This window comes from Euprymna scolopes, chromosome 29, assembly GCF_053919585.1.
Source record: "Euprymna scolopes isolate OS-2025 chromosome 29, ASM5391958v1, whole genome shotgun sequence".
Lineage (NCBI taxonomy): Eukaryota > Metazoa > Mollusca > Cephalopoda > Sepiida > Sepiolidae > Euprymna > Euprymna scolopes.
In genome coordinates this window covers 18843811-18864498 of record NC_136510.1, presented here as the reverse complement: position 1 = coordinate 18864498, position 20688 = coordinate 18843811, and the positions used below count along the sequence as shown (strand labels likewise).

Sequence of the window (20688 nt, the reverse complement as noted above, 5' to 3'; positions counted from 1 at the left end):
AGCCGAGCAAATACTGAGTTACGTCTGGTTCGTTAAATGCACAAGTACCCAAAATTTAATTATTTTTCTTCAAATAGTCAAAGACGGAAGCTAAAAATATATGCAGTAGCTCAAAAATGTTATTGTTTTTAAGATTATTATACGCAAAGCTTATTTGCGTTAACATCAATTTAATATTACTTATAAAACAGGAAAAAACACCTTCGACATACTGGAGTCATTTTCAATATGGCTGCCTGTTTGGTTAGTCAATACTAGTCGATATAAAAATCTGAACAGAGTGTAAAATATATTGAAATGCTAAACAAATATTTTTACATATTTATATTTAAAAACTTATGAAAACATCAATAATAGTGCTTCAAAACACTGTGAAACAAATATTTTAATAATTACTTTGCCGGGTCATAAAATATGCTCAAATATGATAATTTGTCTAGATTTCGTATATATTATTATAGAGTCATGATTTTAAAAAATAAAAAAAAAATTTTAAATAAAAAAAAGTATTTGGGTGCCATCAGCTAGAATCGAAACTGAAACTGTAGCATTCAAAGCTGGTGACGTTATCACTGTACCAACATGACACGCATAGAAACTGATTAAAAATTAAAAATAAACTAAGATGAATGTACAAAATGTATAATGATTTTTTTTATTTCAATTTTGACCCTTTAAAAACTATTTTAACGGGTTAAAACCCCATAAAAGAACAGTGTGTAAAAAATCCAATCATTTGAGGCCCTTAGAGCCACTCTGCGACTTTTTTGAAGGAGACAGAGTTTGAAGATATGGAAACAGACATATAGCCTTTTATATATTAGATTTTAATTATTTTAAATAAAATAGTTTTATATAACTTACTAAAATTCTTCACTTCTTTTAATCCGACATTTGAAATTCAATTCCAATGTTTATATTGACTAATATCAAATATCAAAACAGGCAACCATATTGAAAATATGTCAGTATAACAACTTATTTGCAATTCAAAGTGTTGTTTTTTTTCCTAATCAGTATGTTATACTAAATTGATTTTGATGCTAATACATTCAGCATGTCATAATCTTAAAAATAAGAGTTTCATCATCCACCTGACAAACTTATTAAACCTTATCCTAGAGTTTTTGAATCTTGAGAAGCGATAACTCATTAGTAAAAAAAAAAAAAAAAATTGTTTCTCTTATGTCAGTTATAGTTTGGTTTTTTTTCCAGGTTATTTCAAGTTGAATTACTATTTTCAGTGACCGCAATTTAATTTTTGATGTTTTTCAACTTCATGCATGTTAGTTCACAGCCAATTTCCTGAGGCTGTTTTAACAACAAATGCTGGCAGGGCTGCTCAGACAATTTTTAAGGGGCTACATTATATTTCTATGCATAGAGTTCCAGCTTAAAGAAAATGGGATACCCATAAATATAAAAGGCTAGATATAGAATTGTCTTTCATAAAAGAAATCCAAGTTCAAAAGTTTCAGATAATGAAATTTTCATTTTATTATTCAATTGCTTCTCATCTGTATTAACAATCCAAATCGGAGTTGGTTTTTTTTTATATTGATTAATGATTAAAAGAAAAACCTAGCTTGATTTGTATTCTATGAATCATATTATGAAGATTCAATGTGTTAGCTGTTAAAATGAATCTCATATAAAGAATCAAGTTGTACTTCCGTATCATTTTTCTAATTTTTTGTTCAAGTAATCGGCTTTTGCTCAATCTTTAGGTTGGCTTTGTCTTATAACTTTTTTAACATGACATTTCTAAGAATTTCTTCACTTGCTGAAAGTCTACATTTTTAGTTATGTACATACTGTGAAAATTGGTTTCTAAATCAATACTATACAAGACGGAAAATTTTCTAATTTCCAACAATAGTAAACGTTCATTATTCAGCGGCTGAATTAATATACTAAAATAAATTTAGTATCATTCTTTTGATCCATGTGAGAAAAGTAAAAATCTTTGTTTCGAATACCTACTTATAATCTTTCAACATTCATACTGAAGATCAGAGAATCGTAAATGTCATGAATTTTGCTAACAAGCTGAGGAAAATAATCCAAAACAGTAAATAACTTCAGATCTGTGGAACACATTGCCAGAAGATTGCTTTTTTTTTTGTTTACAAAAGAGTCGCCACCTATCAAGGTCCAGAATAAGGGTTAATGAGTGTACAGAAGTCAATGGGAAAATATTGTAATAATTGTTAGTAATGGAAATTTGGTAAATTAAATTACTTAAGGAGACGGCTTATCAAGAACTTGTTTACATTGAACTTGAAGATGATTGTATTATAGTTAGCTGGAAAGCAGGCAAATGGAAGCGAGTTCCACAGGCGTGCATTACTGAAAAAGAAGCTTCGTTCATGGAATCTACGTTTAGGATTAGGCATAGTCCTCTTCAAATCTAGAGTCAAATACTGATCATAAACCATATCCAAATAATCATTTTCAATTCTGTCAGATTATTTATCATTCTACCGGCAATCGTTATCCTCAATTGGCGTTTAGCCTTGATACGTAGGGATTCATCAGTAAGAAATATTTTTAAATATGAATGTAAATAATATAATATCTCAAAAATTTCTTACTAATTAGAAAAATTTTAAATCTGTTTAGAAATGAGAAAGAAAATAGAAAGAAAACATAAGGAAAAAGAAAGAAAAACAAAAACAGGAAAAAATAAGAAATAGAGAAACAAAAAATATTGAAAAAGAAGAGAGGAAAAAAGGAAAGAGGAAAGAGAAAAAAAGGAAAGAGAAAAAAGGAAAGAGAAAAAAAGGAAAGAGAAAAAAAGGAAAGAGAAAAAAAGGAAAGAGAAAAAAAGGAAAGAGAAAAAAAAGAGAAAAAAAAGAGAAAAAAAAGAGAAAAAAAAGAGAAAAAGAGAAAAAAAGGAAAGAGAAAAAAAGGAAAGAGAAAAAAAGGAAAGAGAAAAAAAGGAAAGAGAAAAAAAGGAAAGAGAAAAAAAGGAAAGAGAAAAAAAGGAAAGAGAAAAGGGAAAAAGGAAAAAGGGAAAAAGGAAAAGGAAAAAGGGAAAAAGGAAAAGGAAAGATAATCTTATAAACTGACCTTGCTCATACTTGGCCTTTGTGAAACTTGTGGTTGACCATTATCAACACTGTTGGTGATATTCTGTAAGGTTTTTCTAGAAGGGCAGATAACATTTGACGTGGTTGGGGTTATATGAGAAGTGCATGTGGCTGGAACGACATTTGGAGTGCACGTATTTGAAAGTACGGGGCTGGTGGCATCCAATTTATGTTCGGGTGTTGGCATTCGCGGCACCGATCCTTGCCCAACTGCTGCACGACTGTTCGGTGTGGTTGCTCGATGATGATTGGCACCAGCCTGTAACCGACTGTTTACCATTCGAGCCAGGGCTAATTTAGCGGACGGTGTCCCTGGCTGCGAACTATTCGGCTTGGGAGTCTGCAAAGAATTGTTGTTAGTATTACTTTTCTCCGAATTAGTGCTGGTGTTACTGTTATTTGCAGTTGAGGTAGCGAGTATACTGCCTGGGTTGATGCCGAGGGTACCGACAGTTGTAGGTGTTGAGCTGCCTACAAGACGGCTTAATAAGTCTTTATTAGATACCTCTCTGCGAATTTGACCCTCTTGGCTTAAAATCTGAGCTATCGTTTGCCGCTGACTTCCAGATTTGTTGGCGGATATTTCCATTCTTGTGGAAGGGACGGGGGCTGTTTGTGTCGGGACATTTTCTTCAAAGAAATGGGCAGGCATAGAGGGTTGCTGTTGCTGCTGTTGCGGTCCAAGATGAGGTAGAGGAGAAGGTAGTGGTGGGGTGACTACAGTGGGAATGGTTTCCATAGGCTCTGCTTCTGGAGTTTTCGTTTGAGTTGGAGGTGGTACTGCTTCAGGCTCTGGGTGGACAACAAGACGAGGGTGATAGATACTCTCATTCTGCTTAGCCTTCTTAGATAGAGATTCTGTGATCCAATCAGGAGTAACAATCTGAATTTTAGAAGGATACTTTAGGGCAGTCTCGTACTTTAACTGAAAATAAAAAAATATACAAAAAATAACTATCATTGATCAGATAATTATCATTTATTTATTGAATACAAACCACCCACCTCCCTCCACCATTTAATTCAATACAAATCATCCCCTCCCCCCACCATTCCATTCAATACAAACCATCCCCCTCCCTCCACCATTTAATTCAATACAAATCATCCCCCTCCCTCCACCATTTCATTCAATACAAATCATCCCCCTTCCCCCACCATTTCATTCAATACAAATCATCCCCCTTCCCCCACCATTTCATTCAATACAAATCATCTCCCTTTCCCCACTATTTCATTCAATACAAATCCCCCTTCCCCCACCATTTCATTCAATATAAATCATCCCCCTTCCCCCACCATTTCATTCAATACAAATCATCCCTCTCCCTCCACCATTTCATTCAATACAAATCATCCGCCTTCCCCCACCATTTCATTCAATACAAATCATCCCCCTTCCCCCACCATTTCATTCAATACAAATCATCCTCCTTCCCCCACCATTTCATTCAAGGAGCCTGACCAGATAGATAGATAGATAGATAGATTACTTAGACAAAAATTGATTGGTTGTTCGGTTTATTGGCCTATCAACAGCTGCATGGTCATTTAAGGCCAAATAAGTGGCAGACAAAAGTATCTACACCAATAATTATGCGAAATTGAATCTTAATTAAAAAAATTAAATTTATTGCATATTTGTCAAGGTCGCTGGAAAAATGGTGGGATCCTTCTACCGCTCCAGTAGATATCTCTCTGCTGATGCAATTCTCTATCTATATAAAGCCAAGTACGTCCAAGGACGGAGTACTGCTGCCATATCTGGGCAGGAGCTGGTAAAAACAGCCTATCCTGCCTTGACAGAGTACAAAATAGACTTCGTAGCCTAGTGGGGGATGTTCTTTTTTATTCCCTGCAACCTCTCTCCCACAGAAGGGACGTTGTGAGCCTGTCATTTTATCGTTATTTCCATGGCAAGTGCTCGTCTGAGCTCCAATCTTTGGTCCACCCTTGGCAATCTTTCACGAAAAACACCCATCTAGCTGAAACCATTGTCAATAATTTCCCCATTCTTTATCTGTGCCTAAATCAAAACGTAGATTCCATGAACAAAGCTTCTTTCTTAGAAGTGCACGCTTGTGGAACTCTTCCGTTTGCCTGTTTCCTACCTGCGTACAATTTCAAGTCCAACATAGACAAATTCCTGATAAACCACCCCCTTAAGTAAGACACTTTATCAGATCTCCATTACTAACGATTACTACGATATTGTCCCATTGATTACTGTACACGCAATAACCTTTATCCCCGAGTGGCCTCCGAGCCTTGATAAATGGTGACTTCCATGTAAAAAAAATTTTTTTTTAAGGGACGGGGGGGGGGGGGACAAGGAAGATAAATTAGTAAAATGCGTTTGTGCCAATGAAATATCCAAACTATATGGTAAAACAAATTTATAAATTCAAGAACATCGAAAAAAAAAAAAAAAATTTGCTCTTACCCCACTTGTAGCTGCAGTAATGAGATGAGTCACATGATTGTCCAATTTACGTTGGACATAGCCTCCATTGTAAACAACAGCGGCCCAGATTTCTTTCATGTCCTCTTCTTGAACCTAACAGAGGGAAGGGAAAATAGAGAGATCATTTAAACAGTTACAGAGATGAAAAAGATAATTACAGAAACCTGAAAATATTTTCGATTGCTATAGAAGCAGTTGGGATATCCACAGAAATAACAAACTAGAAGGTTGTGGTGGATTTGGGGCTTCAAATCTTCTATATATATAAAAGCCAAAATGTGTGTTTGTATGTATGTATGTGTGTTTGTATGTCTCGCAAAAACTTTCCACACGGGTCATGGATTTTCGCCAGATCAGTATCATTTTAAACTTCCAACCTTCGCCCGATAATTAGTGAAAAATTGGCCAAAAACGTTAATTTCTTCACCCTGAAATCAGCAGTTTTCTACGGGGACGGGGGGGGGTCAACAAAAAACGTCCTCTCATGACGAATTCGGTTCCACGCATGCGCAAACGACGTCGTAACCTGATTTAGTTTAAATATTTGAAAAAGCGACACAATTCCGTCGACGTCGTCTTAGCTCAATTGCTTAAAGTGCGGCCTAAAGGTTTTGGGTTCGAATCGTGGTGTGAGATGTCTTTTTTTTTCGATTTTTTAAATTTTAATATTGAAGCAGGGTTATTTAAGCCATTTTTCACGTAATATTCGTTTTTCTGTTTTGCGTTTGCCTTACGTTATTTTTTTGTTTACACACCAAAAAACACCTGGACAACGCCAGGTACCCCATGCTAGTCTATCATATAAATCTCAAACGTCAGTTGTGTGTGTGTTTGTATGTCTGCTAAAAACTTTCATCAGCTGCATCCGACCAGGTCGAAACCGGTACCATCTGAAAGAGCAATGCCTTGGATAAATAATATGTGAAAATTAGAAAAAAAAAATTCGGTAGTGGTCAACTGGACCATTTCTTGCAAGGAGAGAATTGCGATTTTTGCAAGTCATGCACGCGTAGCAAACTGGAAGTATGTTTAAAAACGTTATTTCGCAGCGTCATGACGTCAAATCATTGTGGCCGTAAGAACTAGCGCATTATCCAATAACTTTTTCCCTTCTTTTCGTTTTTTAAGTTTCAGGCTCAAACCCAGCTGCCACAGTCCTTCAGTTGAGCGGAGTTCACACTCAAGTAAATACTTGTCTGTATTTTTGTTAATATATTATTCATTTCTTCTAGTTATTTCTTTTCAACATTTACTCCACAAAAGAAATTAATCTATATATATAAAAGCGAAAATGTATGTATGTATGTACGTAACGCTTTTCCTCGATGTCCACAAAAGGTTTCTTTCAGAGAAGCGCTCGCTCGCTTCACAACTTCTTAAAACTTTTCATATCTATAAATTGTACTATCTCACACTTAACCACGGAGCTCGCCTGTCTATTTAATTTTATTGACTTTCAAACGCTAATTATTACACATTTCACGCATCGGCACGCGTTACATTCGGTTTTCGGTATAAACAAAAAGCGAAACTCGACTCTAATAACAGGCCCAGAGCCAGTGAACATTTGTCGACTTCGTCATATCAGACGGGGGAGCGGGTTTTTAAAAACAAACAAACCCATTTATTGACCTCATTAAAAACTGTCCCGCACAAAATTCTAACTGCTGAATACCTATCACCGTCACATCAATCAAAAACGCGCACCTGTTTTTTTTTTTTTTCACACTTTAGTATTTTCCAACTGCGCGTCGTAAATGCTTTTTTTTTTTTTTCACGGGCACCTGGTTTTTTTTTTCACACACACCTACAAACACCCAGGCAACGCCGGGTACCCCTCGCTAGTACAATATATATAACAAACTAAAATGATATGACCTAATGTTAATAACTTTTAAAAAAGACCAAATATAAACTGTTATTTAAAAAAAAAATTTTTTAAATAACATTTTTAGAAAACATACTACTTCAGTTCACATTAACTTAATATACTTAATTTTTGACGGTTTTTTTTTTTTAATTTCTATCACTAATATATTTCTGATAACTTTGGTTTTTGTAGTTTCATCATTTTCTGTTTTTTTATCTTTTACACTAGTTTAGTTGACTTGTGAATTTATTTAATCTTGAAATCTTTCTGCTTTCTTAAACTTATTTCCTCTTTCAACTTGAAGTCTTTAATTTCCCATATGCTAACATCTGAAATCCCCAACAAAAAAAAAAAAAAAATGAAAACGCTTTCATCGATGCAGTTTAACATTCAAAATACTTTTGCAAGTAACTAATCAATCTAGTCGGCAAAACTTGCGCATCACATTTTGTTGATAAAAATATTTGATTTCAAAATTTTTTCTTTTCAGCAAAGGAAATATATCAAGGCAATTTTTGTTTAAACCCTTTTGAGCCCGAGAGTGAGATGAGCACTAAATAAATAGCAAGGTCTTATGTAGTAATAAAAAAATAAAAAAATAAAAAAAATGGAATTTTAGGAAGATTTTATTAATTTCAGTAATCATAAAGGTCACTAGGTTTATGAAAAGGAAATCAAACTATCTGATGAATATACTCAGTGAAACCAAGTGCAAGAGAGATGTAAAAAAATTAAACAAAGGGAGAGTTAGGATCTTGAGATCTCTTAGTTGGAGTTTCTGAAATAGCAAGTGAATATTTGACACCCTGTAGAATGCTCATCTCCAACAAAACAAACAAAAACAGAAAATGTTGTAGTAGCAGTAAAAATATTTCCACTGTTTGAATTTGAAAAATATAATAGTTTAGAAACCAGTTAAAATGCAGATTTTTTTAAAATAAACATATTTACTTGTATTTTCATGGATATATGAGAATTTCCATCAGGAAAATACAAATATTTTTTTATGCGGCATGTTATTAAGCTGTACAAAGTTTTTTGTTTTTATTCCGTACTTTAGGGTAATTGCACCAACTAAAAGTGCTCTTTTGGCAATCACGCATATAAAGAGCGCTGTTTTTTAGTTGGCGCAATTACCCCAAAGTACGGTTAAAGATTGAGATGTTTTTTTGTACTTATGCACCCTTTGAACCAGACATAACACAGCATTTGGCTCGGCTTTCTCCAGAACACAACATCAACAGCTCAGGTTTAGCTGCTGCCTGATGTAACATGGCGATCAGCCAATCACAACACCACGCACTTTGTTTCAACTCAACGCAGATGCATGCATCTGAGCAGCAGTCAAGAATTTGAATACCAATTGTAAAAAACAAAAAGAAAATCCATTTCTTAAAAGTCGGTGCATCTTAACAAAAGGAGGGAGCATTACTGACAGCTATGGCTGGAAATATGAGCATATTAAATGTCGACGGTGGACAGCAATCCAGACTGGGACCTTCTTCGCAAAATCACGGCTGAAAATCGCGTGCATTATCAAACTGATATACCTGTGGACGTTTGAGATGGCAACGAATAAAAACCTCCAGTGCTAATGTGGGTTTGGATTGGCGCACAGCGATCAATCTGTCTCCATATAAACTCACATCGCCAAAAGCTACCTGGTTGGTGAAGAGCTTCGTTACATGTCCACTACATCTTCTCTGTTCACTTTGCCCTCGTTTGATGCTGTCCAAAAGCCTGAGGAAAAAAACATTTTCCTAAGGAAATTTGGTACTTGTGCCGTTTTGCTACCGTGCTGAAATATTGTTATTTCAAAAGCCATTTTTAACATGGGGAGGAGAGGGCATTTTGTAACTATTCTGTGCTACACTTAACAATTTAATTAAAAAAAAAAAAATTGTGAAACTTAAATTTAACGAGAAAAAAAAACTTTAAAAATAGTGCGGTATCAAAAGTGCACAAGCTCCAGAAATTTTCCTGGCATTGGAAAATAAAATTCCAACTACTCCCAGTCAATCGGCAAAAAACACAAAAACAAACAAAAAGAACCTCACTCCACCCACTTTTGTTGTTATTTATTGGACAAAAAAAATTAAAAAATAAAAGCATTTGCTAACATATTTGAAAAAAAAAAAAAAACAAATGAACTGCTTAAAAATTTATTTGACAAAAAAACAAAAAAAAAACCACTTTTTTTCACACAGTTAATAAAGATTAAAAATAGTTTGTTTTTTTTTCTGTTGTTTCTACATTTAAAATTTTGCTATTTTTCTTCTACGTAGCGTTATGATTTCATTGGCAACGCTCAGCATAATCAGGCTGTTGGCGTCATGTTCCAGAGAAAAATCGAGCAAACGCTGAGTTGCATTTAGTTCAAAGGATGCATAAGTACCATTTTTTTTTTTTTTTTTTTTATATTCGAGTCCAGTCATATTTTATTCATATGGATCAAAAGAAAATGCTCGACTCACCTGTGTGAAACAGGCCACAACTCCTGAGAAAACCAAATCCTCGGGGGCAAATCGTTCTTTACTAACATTTGTAAAGGAAAACAATAACACAAGAAATATTTAAAAAATATGACGGTGGTTGCAAAAGTAAAGCCTCCTATTTTCTTTTTAAAAATTTGAAGAGTTACAAAGAAAGAGCGATACGTTTAAAATATGTGACCTTTTGTACTCAAGAACTTATTTTTCTACAGTCATTACCATTCTCAATGCAATTTTGTCAAGAATTCAATGACATTACTGCTTCTGATACACATCCATGACAAGGGTTACTTAAGAGTTTCAAACCATCAATATCTATAACAGAGAGATGAACCTTTTAGGTCATGAATAAAGGTTCAGTCATTATAACAATGAAATTTGCGATCCCTTCTGATTCATTAGGGTGAAATAAAAATTTATTTCATAGGAGGTATTACTTTTGGAACACCCTTTGTACAAATTAATTGACTCAAGATAAGATTAATAAATAAACAATTGAAAATTAAATGTAAACAAAAGCTGTTTTTTCAAAATTTAATTACATATGAAGAATTTAAAATGTAATCAAATTTCTTCAAATAGAATGTAAAATTTTATAGCTTAATTAGCAGGCTGCTCGGCATTGCTCAGTCATAAAATATGCATAAATAATTTCATTTATTTAATAATTAATTTTAATAAATGCAGAATTCTTATCTTCTATCTATTATACAAAGGAAAGTCGTTTGTGTGTATGTGTGTGTTTTTATGCCTACTAAAAACTTTTATCATCCGCATCGGACCAGGTCAAAACTGGTACCATCTGAAAGAGCAATGCCTCGGATGCATAATATGCGAAAATTATAAATAAAAAATTCTGTGGTGGTGGTTAAGTGAACCACTTTTTTGGAAGGGGGAGGGGGAATCCATTTTTGCGTCACATTTTTCGTAAGTCACGCATTCGTATCAAACTGAGACTGTTTTAAAATGCTTATTTTGCAATGTCATAACATAAGCACTTGTGGCCATGGCGGCAAACGCGTTTGCAAGTAACTTTTTGCCTTTTCCCTCTCTTTCGCTTTTCATGTTAGAGCCCACCGTGGCTCTTTTTTTTTTTTTCCTTGTAGTCGCACAGACACTCCCTGGTATTCTGATTGATAGAAAATTTGTCTGGATTCATTTGTTTTGGGTTTTTCTTGGGAGTGGGGGGGGGGGTCAGTGCTTAGGCAACAAAAGGTGCTCAATATCCAGAGAATAGTTTCTATTTGTATCCCTTCTGCCGAAATATCTAGTGGGGAAGTTGTCACATACTTCTTTTTTTGGGCGATAACAATTTTGTGTTTTTATCCGTTCTTTTATTTTTAAATCGTATTCTTAGTATCACTAGTGTATTTAAACATCAACCTCTCGAAGAGTGTTGCTCGGAACTGAATTGTACTTAATACTTTATCCGTAATGCCACAGGTCTTTTCAGATTCCAGAACTTGACAGAAAAAAATCCCGTATTGAACAAGATACACCTGAAGAAAGTTGGAGGTTATAATTTATATATTTTTCAGAAACTATACTCTTTGAAAACTTGTGTCCACTTTTGGTGAAAATCAGGTCTAAAATGCATGAATTTACATTCTAAGATCCTTTTTATGGTTAAGCACTGTCCATTTAAACTTCAAACAAATTAAAATCATGGATTTTCTTCACAATTCGCACGCTATTCTTTTTCGTCAATTGTAAAGGATACGCTAGTTGTTTTTCAGCCTTGACAGAAAGGAGAACCCAGCTGCTCTGAAAATAAAAAAAAAAAAAACTGAATTTTTTTTTTGTTTACATATTTATATACACAAAAACTTATAGAAAAATAGGAAATGTTATCTCTAAATGATGACTCGGACTGACAACTTGGATGTGTGAAGTTTGAATCCAGTTCTTTCCACAAACACTTTCACTTAAAAATGTTGGCAATCTTCATATGGTTCCTTCTTAAGTACCCAATGTCTTACTAGAATGAATTCTAACTAGAAAGATATCAGGGCAAAAAATGCCAACAATAACAAATGAATGATGCTTAATAGCAATCATCATCATATTTGGTTCAACATGTGTTTTACATGCTGGCATGTGTTAAACAGTTTAGGAAATTAACTTCCAAACTAACCTATTTCTTGCCAGACATCATCACACTGCATACATATGTTGCATATTGAGCTTGGCTACACCAGAATTATTACTGGTTGTGCAAACACGCAGTGGATTCTACAAAATTCTAAAGCAAAAGAACATTCCATCCAAGAATCAAAAACTGCAAAGAATGTGCAAACATTGTATATCAACATTCTTGATACTGACTGAGATTCGAACAATCGACGATCGGAATGTTTTGCTCTCAGTTGGGAATATCAAACAAATTCCTGAGTAGGACTGATGCAAACCAGGGCAAAAGGTAACGAGAGAGAGGTGATCAAGTTATCATCACCATCACCAAGCCACTTCCACCACCCACTCCTCTCACTCTCTACACCGAGTCGTTGTGTTGAAATAAACAAAGTTTTGTATAAACAACTTGTCAGCTTATTTTTGTAAAAACAGGTTTATATATTATATAATAATATATATATATATTTGTCTATCTCCGCACACATTTTTGATCGCTGACAGACTCTTCCCTTTGTCAACTGGTAAGACTGCTGGTTAGTGATAACACAACTACACACATCATACAAACTTTTCTTTATTTTTGTTTTTTTAATATAGGAGACATTCTGGACAAGCACCAATAAAATTTATTGGCAAAAATTTTGATACCAAGCGTTTTGTTCAACGTGACTTTAGCTCTGGATATGATAGATATTGTCATTACTTTACAGTGTGGCTTCAGTCCGCATTGGGAAATTTGGGAGGGAGTTGTTTGTTGGCTCTAATGTAGAGTTGGAGGCGAACGCCGGGCAAGCAGTTCTGTCTTTTCGGTTGCTGTATATGCGAGCTTGTGGTTGTTGGATAGTGGATGAATTACTGATTGTCCTTTATTCGAAAGATTTACTTCTAGTAGACTGTGCCATGAAGCAGAAACAAAGAATACTGCCTTTCTTTTAATGAGATGGAAGCGATTGGGATACATCTTTTGCTGGGTTCCTCTGCTGCACAGATAGTGATGGGACAATTCTAATATTTTTCCCCAATTCTGATACAATTACCGATTCCAATTCCTTATAAATCTTTAAATATTTATCATTTTATTATTACTATTAGAAGTGGAAGATTTTCCTTAAGCCAAACTCAAATAAAAAAGATAATGAAAGAAATCGTTTTTGGCATTGGAAAATATACACAATTTTTCCAACACCCGATTCTGTTAATTGTCCCAACACTATGGACAAGTAATGGGTATTTATCCAGAGATCAGCAGCCACGATGCATCCAATGCAGGCTTGAACTGCTTTGGTTATCTGTAAGCTCAGATTCCATGAACAAAGCTTCTTTCTTAGAACTGCACGCCTGTGGAACTCTGTTCCGTCTGCCTGCTTCCCTCCGGACTACAACTTGGATGTCTTCAAGTCCAATGTTAACAAATTCCTAATGAACCGCCCCCTTAAGTAAACATTTCAGCAAATCTCCTCACTAACGTAATGTACTTGCAATAACCCTTATCCCTGAGTGGCTTCCGGGCCTTGATAAGTGGTGATCACTGTGTAAAAAAAAAAAAAAAAAAAAAAAAAGCTCACCACAGATTTTGGCAACCTGTTTCATCCAAGGTACAGAGACCTAAACCAAAAAAGATGCCTTCCAACAATTTAGCTGAACTCATGTACAGATTCTGAGTTTTCAAGATGTCTTAATGTCAATATGTCTTGTATGGTGTGAAATAAAGTTTTTAAAAAAAATAAAAAAATTTTAAACTTACGGTCACGACGGGTAACTCAAACAGTTCTCTTGCCTCAGAATATTCGTCATTGTCGACATCATCAGCAATAACATGACTGACCATCTCACTAAGATAGGTGTCCTTCTTAGCCCCACCAGCATTGAGAATTCGTTGGACCTGAGAAAAACAAAAACAACATTCATAGAACGTTTTCAAAGCTTTTCCTACAAGAAGTTCATCTACAGGAAAAATAATGACCATCTCAAATCTAATAGGTCCCGCATTATCAGCAAAGCTTCAACCTCTGTCCCATCGCTGCAATATTGCATCCCTGTTCCTGTTTTACAAGTACTTTAATCGAATGTGCTATAATGAACTCAGAGCACGTGTTCCCACAACGTACATACTCACTAATCTGACAAGTAGTAGACGTCCTTAGATACCAGAAATCCTTCTAAAGTTTCTTCCTTCTGGACTTTGGAATTCCCTCCCTGTTTCCCTAACTGTACTAACCTGCAGAAGTTTAAATGTAATGTTACAAACATCTTGTGGCTACACTCCCTAACAGAGTTGTGAAGTCGGAAGTTTTAGCTGGAGTTGGAGTCAGATTTCTAAGAGTAAGGAGTCAGAATTTTTTATCCAGCTCAGACTCTTTAAGTCCAATAATTTTTTTTTTTTTTTTTTTTTTTTTTTACATGGTTTTCCTTTTATCAGTTGCACAATTTAGCAGTTTTTGTATTGCTTTGCTTTTATTTTGGAGATATATCATATTTTGTACTGTAATGCAATGCTTCTACTTCTTCAAGATATTTCGGTTCATCGGATCATTGCAAATCCTGTCTGGACAGGTGTTTTTGTTTTGACATCACACAGAATCAATCAAAATTCTGTCTTTAAGTGAGATCAATGTGGATTACATCGGATAACAATCCGATTGTAATTCGAGAGTTATCCAGTTTCTGAACCAAATGGAATTTGGTAATTGGATTAGTCCAGGATCAATCCGGAATTACAATCTAATCCAAAAAAAAAAAAAAAAAAAAAAAAAAAAAAATCAAGAAGCAACCCATGCTATAGCTTTTTACTGTTTTTCCTTTGATCCTCTTTCCATAAAGGCAATATTATCTTTTAAAAAATGTCTTCTCTGTATAATATGTCTTTACTTCCCTCTTCTGATGAGAAGTGTTTGGTTTCGAAATGCTATGGCCTAAAGAGGTTTCCCTATCCCTAAATATTGTATTCCCTTTTGAATGTATAGCATAAAATTTCCTTGTAAATTTTTTATCTCTTTGTTATCTTTACTTATTCTATTAAGTTGTTTAAGTGTATACATGAGTATATTTATCATACAAGTGAATTTTAAGCATAAAAATATAATATACATGAAAAGTATTTATAAAATGCTTGCTGAATAGGTGTGAGAGGCTGGTATATAGATCTGCCGAATAGATTTCAACATAGAGGTCAAGGAGTCGGGAGTTGGAGTCAAACCTTTACCATCCAATTATGCAACCCTGCTCTCCAAAGTCCCCTGTTGACAACAAATAGCAGTCCTTTGTCTATATGGTAAAGTTCTTCTTTTTTTTTAAGCATATTTGAACGAAATATTTTTTTATTTTCAGTTAAAGAGAAAGAGTTTACTTGGTGAAGGCTTCCACTTTTGATATCGGAAATTGACAAGTGGTGTTTATTAAAAAAACAAAAACAAATAAAAACAATATTTTAAGTGAAATGATAATTTTTCACTTTTTCTTTTTAGTAATGTACAAACGAATCCAACTAGTTTGTATCATTTCCTTATTTTTTTTATTAATTAGTAATACATAACAGAATCAAACCAGTTTTTATAATTTCCAAACATTTTTTATTAGTAACACATAAGAGAACCCAACCATTTTTTAATAATTTCCTCTTTTTTTTTTTTTTTTAGTAGTAAAACATAAGGATTCAACCAGTTTTTATAATTTCCAAACATTTTTTTATTAGTAGCACATAAGAGAACCCAACCATTTTTTAATAATTTCCTCTTTTGTTTTTTTTTTTAGTAGTAAAACATAAGGATTCAACCAGTTTTTATAATTTCCAAACATTTTTTTATTAGTAGCACATAAGAGAACCCAACCATTTTTTAATAATTTCCTTTTTTTTTTTTTTTTTTAGTAGTAAAACATAAGGATTCAACCAGTTTTTATAATTTCCAAACATTTTTTTATTAGTAGCACATAAGAGAACCCAACCATTTTTTAATAATTTCCTTCTTTTTTTTTTTTAGTAGTAAAACATAAGGATTCAACCAGTTTTTATAATTTCCAAACATTTTTTTATTAGTAGCACATAAGAGAACCCAACCATTTTTTAATAATTTCCTCTTTTTTTTTAGTAGTAAAACATAAGGATTCAACCAGTTTTTATAATTTCCAAACATTTTTTTATTAGTAGCACATAAGAGAACCCAGCCATTTTTTAATAATTTCCTCTTTTTTTTTTTAGTAGTAAAACATAAGGATTCAACCAGTTTTTATAATTTCCAAACATTTTTTTATTAGTAACACATAAGAGAACCCAACCATTTTTTAATAATTTCCTCTTTTTTTTTTTTTAGTAGTAAAACATAAGGATTCAACCAGTTTTTATAATTTCCAAACATTTTTTTATTAGTAACACAAGAAAATCCAACCATTTTTTTTTTTATAATTTCCTCATTTTTTTTTTTATTAGTAAAACATAAGGATTCAACCAGTTTTTATAATTTCTTAATTTTTTTATTAGTAAAAAATAAGAGAATCCAACAAATTTTTATAATTTTTAATTTTTAGTTTTAATTAGTAAGAAATAAGTGTTTATAAGAAATAAAATAAAATGAATAGAACAAGGTTAGTCCAAACTTTTTGTTCTCTAAAATAGGGATTATGAATATATTCATAAATTTATCACACATGTACTTTGGTGTCTGAAGAGTAGCTGTTTTTGAATGTTTTTAAAGCATATGTCTAAATTTGTCCAAAAGGTTATGAAACAATTGTAACACGTGAAAAAACACCATATCTTTTACTTTATATTTTGTTTTTATTTTTGTGAAAATATTAAATGCATGCTCAATTATGAAAACTTATAATCATGAAGCTTAATTAATTGAGTCAATTAATGTTGACTTTTATTGGCATATGAACATTACCGGACTTTTAATATATTAAAAATTTCAGTAAAAAAATATTAAGATATATATATTCCAGGTAGGGAGATATCCAAAAACGAAGAGTAATTGAATTTCAACAAAAGTCGTTGATAGTGCTCAATTAAAGAGAGTAAATTGTATTTTTTTTATCATTCTTTATGTAAATAGTTATATCTTGCTATGATGTGTAGACTGTTTCAATCATGATAGATCTCATCAGGCAATAAAAATTAAAAATGATTCAGGACCATTTTCAGTTTTTAAGGAGATAAACTTAGCCATGACTGGCATGGAACGAAGATCCATACCAGTCATGGCTAAGTTTATCTCCTTAAAAACTGAAAATGGTCCTGAATCATTTTTAATTTTTATTGCCTGATGAGATCTATCATGATTGAAACAGTCTGCACATCATAGCAAGATATAACTGTATTTACATAAAGAATAATAAATATATTATATATATATATATATATATATATATATATATATATATATATATGATAGTAGCTTCCTTCAGTCTTGACAGACTATAGATATCCATTGTAAGAGTGCCTGCATCAAATTTTTGTGGCAATAGTTGTGCAATCTCCAATCACATCTCTCCTGAATCGATGTTGTAAAATACTAGTGACAAGTGGAGGTTCAGGACAACTGGAAACAATGCCCAGTGGAGAGCAAATATAGCCCCTAGAATTCCATAATGGTCACCCATCTGGTACTAGGCATGCTCAATGTTGCTTAAATTTGGTGATCTGATGAGAATCAGAGTGTCAATGTGATAATGCCATACATATATATATATATATATATATATATATATATATATATATATATATATATATATATATATATATATATATATATATATATATGCGTATGCCAGCACAAGTAAAATTAATCATGATATGGAATCTTATGTCATTATTAAATTTATTTTACCCATCTAAGATGGGTTTGCTTTTGGTAATTATATATATATATATATATATATATATATATATATATATACACACACACAAACTAGCAAGACCCTTTTTTTTTACATAGGGGTCACCACCCAGATGTGGCAACAGTATTCCATACTTGGACATACCTGGCTCTTATATAGATAGAGAATTGCATCAGCAGTGAGATATCTACTGGATCGATAGAAGGATCCCACCATTTTTCCAGCGGCCTTGGCAACAGAGTTGATGTACGTGTTCCATTTAAGATCAGGAGTAAAGGTCAAGCCCAGAAGCTTGTCAAAACTTGAGGCCTCCTCAAGACGAGAGCCATTCATTTCAATTGATGCCAGATGGGGATCAGAACGTTGATGATGTAAAGAGAGAAGCTTGGTTTTAGATGCATTAAAAGTAACCAGCCACTCCTTTACTGTCTTAGATATGCTACCATAGATGTTAGTGTCATCAGCATAAATGTCTACAAATGATGTAAGGATGTGATTAGGAAGATCATTAATGTAGATCAGGAAAAGAGTTGGGCCCAGGATGAGCTATTACTTTGTTTGAACAGTATTTTTTTTCTAGCAGGAAGCAATGCTTTACCAGCATGCAAAATTCAGATCTTTTTTTTTTCCATTTTGTTTTTTTGTTTTTTTATAATTTGCAATACAATAGTAGCTTTACTTAACTAATTTATAAATTAATCATTTCATAAAGGCCAATATTTGTTATATATTTTAATTCTTTACCTTTTTTTTTTTTTTTTTTTTTTTTTTTTATTTGTTGGCTTCTCTGCTAATTCACGGAATCTAAAAAGCTATAGGGTTTGGGGAGATTTTTTGTACTCAAATAGAAACGTCATTGGTTGGTAAAAAAGTAATTACATAATTTATCTTTTTACCAATAAAAGCAATATGCAAATACATTCATCATAGTTACAATTTCATTCAATTACTAGGAATACTTTTTCCCACAAACTTCCAAATATCTTTCTTCATACTAACTATAAAGAGTTAAAAACTATGTAAAGATGGCAATTGACATACCCAGGTATTAATACTACTCAAGGGGCAAATATACAAACACAGCAGTGTATAAATATATGGTTAAGTGGCAGTTTTAGTCATTTAGAACTACTTTAAAGCTTCACTGCTCACTCATTTTTTGACCAAATTTCAAACAATTATTACAGTTTATAGATTACCTTCTCGGCTATATTGTGAAAAAAAAATGTCAATTTTCGTTCAGTAAAACAAAAGTTATGAATTTACTGATGTTCAAAATCAAAGTACAGAGGTGAGCAACATTTTTTATGACTGGTTCCCATAGCAACAATGTCACTTCAGTGACTACTGTTGCTACCAATTCACCACTCTCACGAAAAGAGAAGTAACAAGTGAAACAGAAAGAATGAAAGGGAGATAATTGGGAGAATTTTATTGAAAGCAAACGAGTGCCATACATTGTGATTACATATGTGTATGTTATGTTTATGGAGGCAAAAAAAAAAGACTGAAATTAAACAAAGAACAAGTGAATTTAGGAAGCCTGGAAAAATCATGGATTACAATAGAAAAATGTGAGCATGAAAAGTAATATGATTAAGCTTAAACATGGAAAAAGGAGTAGTTGTTAAAACTGGAAAAGAAAAGGACAAGATATTCTAGTAAAAAATAATAAATTTATAACTTAAAATATTGCAGCATTAAGAATTTTTTTAACATTCAATTTATAATATATAATCAATTCTTAATGCTGCAATATTTTAAGTTATAAATTTATATTTTTTACTAGAATATCTTGTCTTTTTCTTTTCTAGTTTTAACAACTAGTCCTTTACTTTTCTATGTTTAAATCTTAACCATATTACTTTTCATACTCACATTTTTCTGTTGTAATAAACTTAAGCGTAATAATGTTATTATTGTCATTCTGGGAGTATGGGAAAAAAATGCCCTTGTGTTTAAAGAGAAGACCATTAGATTTTTGAAAATGTTTTTGATGATGTAAAAAATGCCCCCAATTTTTTCTAATAACCAAGAAAAGAAAATGGTGAAAAAATAAATTATACAACGAATGTTACCAAAGGCAATATAAGTTACCCATCTACCTACCTGAATAAGATGGTGTGTTTTAACTTATTTTAAGACGTTTATTTACTTGAAAACAAAAATCATGCCAAGTTGGCAGTTTCATTTCAGCCATTTGGACTCTCAATAATTGCTGAAAAATCGAAAATTAAAATACTGATAGAACATTACATTTTTCAAGATTGGTAACATTTAAAGGGAATGTTTATACCTGTATTTTGTTTGATTTTAGATTTTTGAGCGATCATCGATGTCCAAATGGCTAAGAAGACCGCCATTATTTCGACTTAAAAGTAGATAAATGCTTCAAGTTAAAACACAAAAATATCCCGGTTGATAAAAAAATAATTCTCTTACCTTTAGTAACATTTGTTGTATATTTGTTTTTTTTTGTTTTGTTTTTTTTTTTAAATTTTTTCACTCCTTTTTTGTTTCATGCTCAAATTAAGTTTCAACTAAAACCAGAATTTGCGTAAATTTTAAAGAATAAACAAAACAAAAAAGTACTTGTGCACTTATGTTACCATTTTAACATGGGGAGAGGGATGTTTTGTAACTATTCTGATATTAAATATAAGTTTTAGTTGCTTATGCACTTATGTTACCGTGCTATTTTTAAATAGTATATTCTGGGTACTGGTGCACTTATTGAACCGTGCTAAAATAACGTTATTTAGAAATCCATTCTTAACATGGGGAGGGGAGGGCGTTTTGGGGTTT

At 32.7% G+C, this 20688-nt stretch overlaps 1 protein-coding gene across 1 annotated transcript in view; it reads right to left on the bottom strand.

Annotated features, from left to right (window-relative positions):
* The window catches only part of LOC145252528 (PAX-interacting protein 1-like), a 69233-nt gene that overhangs the window by 43295 nt on the left and 5250 nt on the right, over positions 1-20688 (bottom strand). The window contains exons 2-6 of the mRNA XM_080112076.1: positions 13796-13933; positions 11639-11682; positions 9901-9961; positions 5536-5649; positions 3073-4017 (exon numbers count right to left, since the gene is read on the bottom strand). Coding sequence (XP_079968202.1) covers positions 3073-4017; positions 5536-5649; positions 9901-9961; positions 11639-11682; positions 13796-13933 — 1302 coding nt within the window. The remainder of the gene's footprint in view (positions 1-3072; positions 4018-5535; positions 5650-9900; positions 9962-11638; positions 11683-13795; positions 13934-20688) is intronic.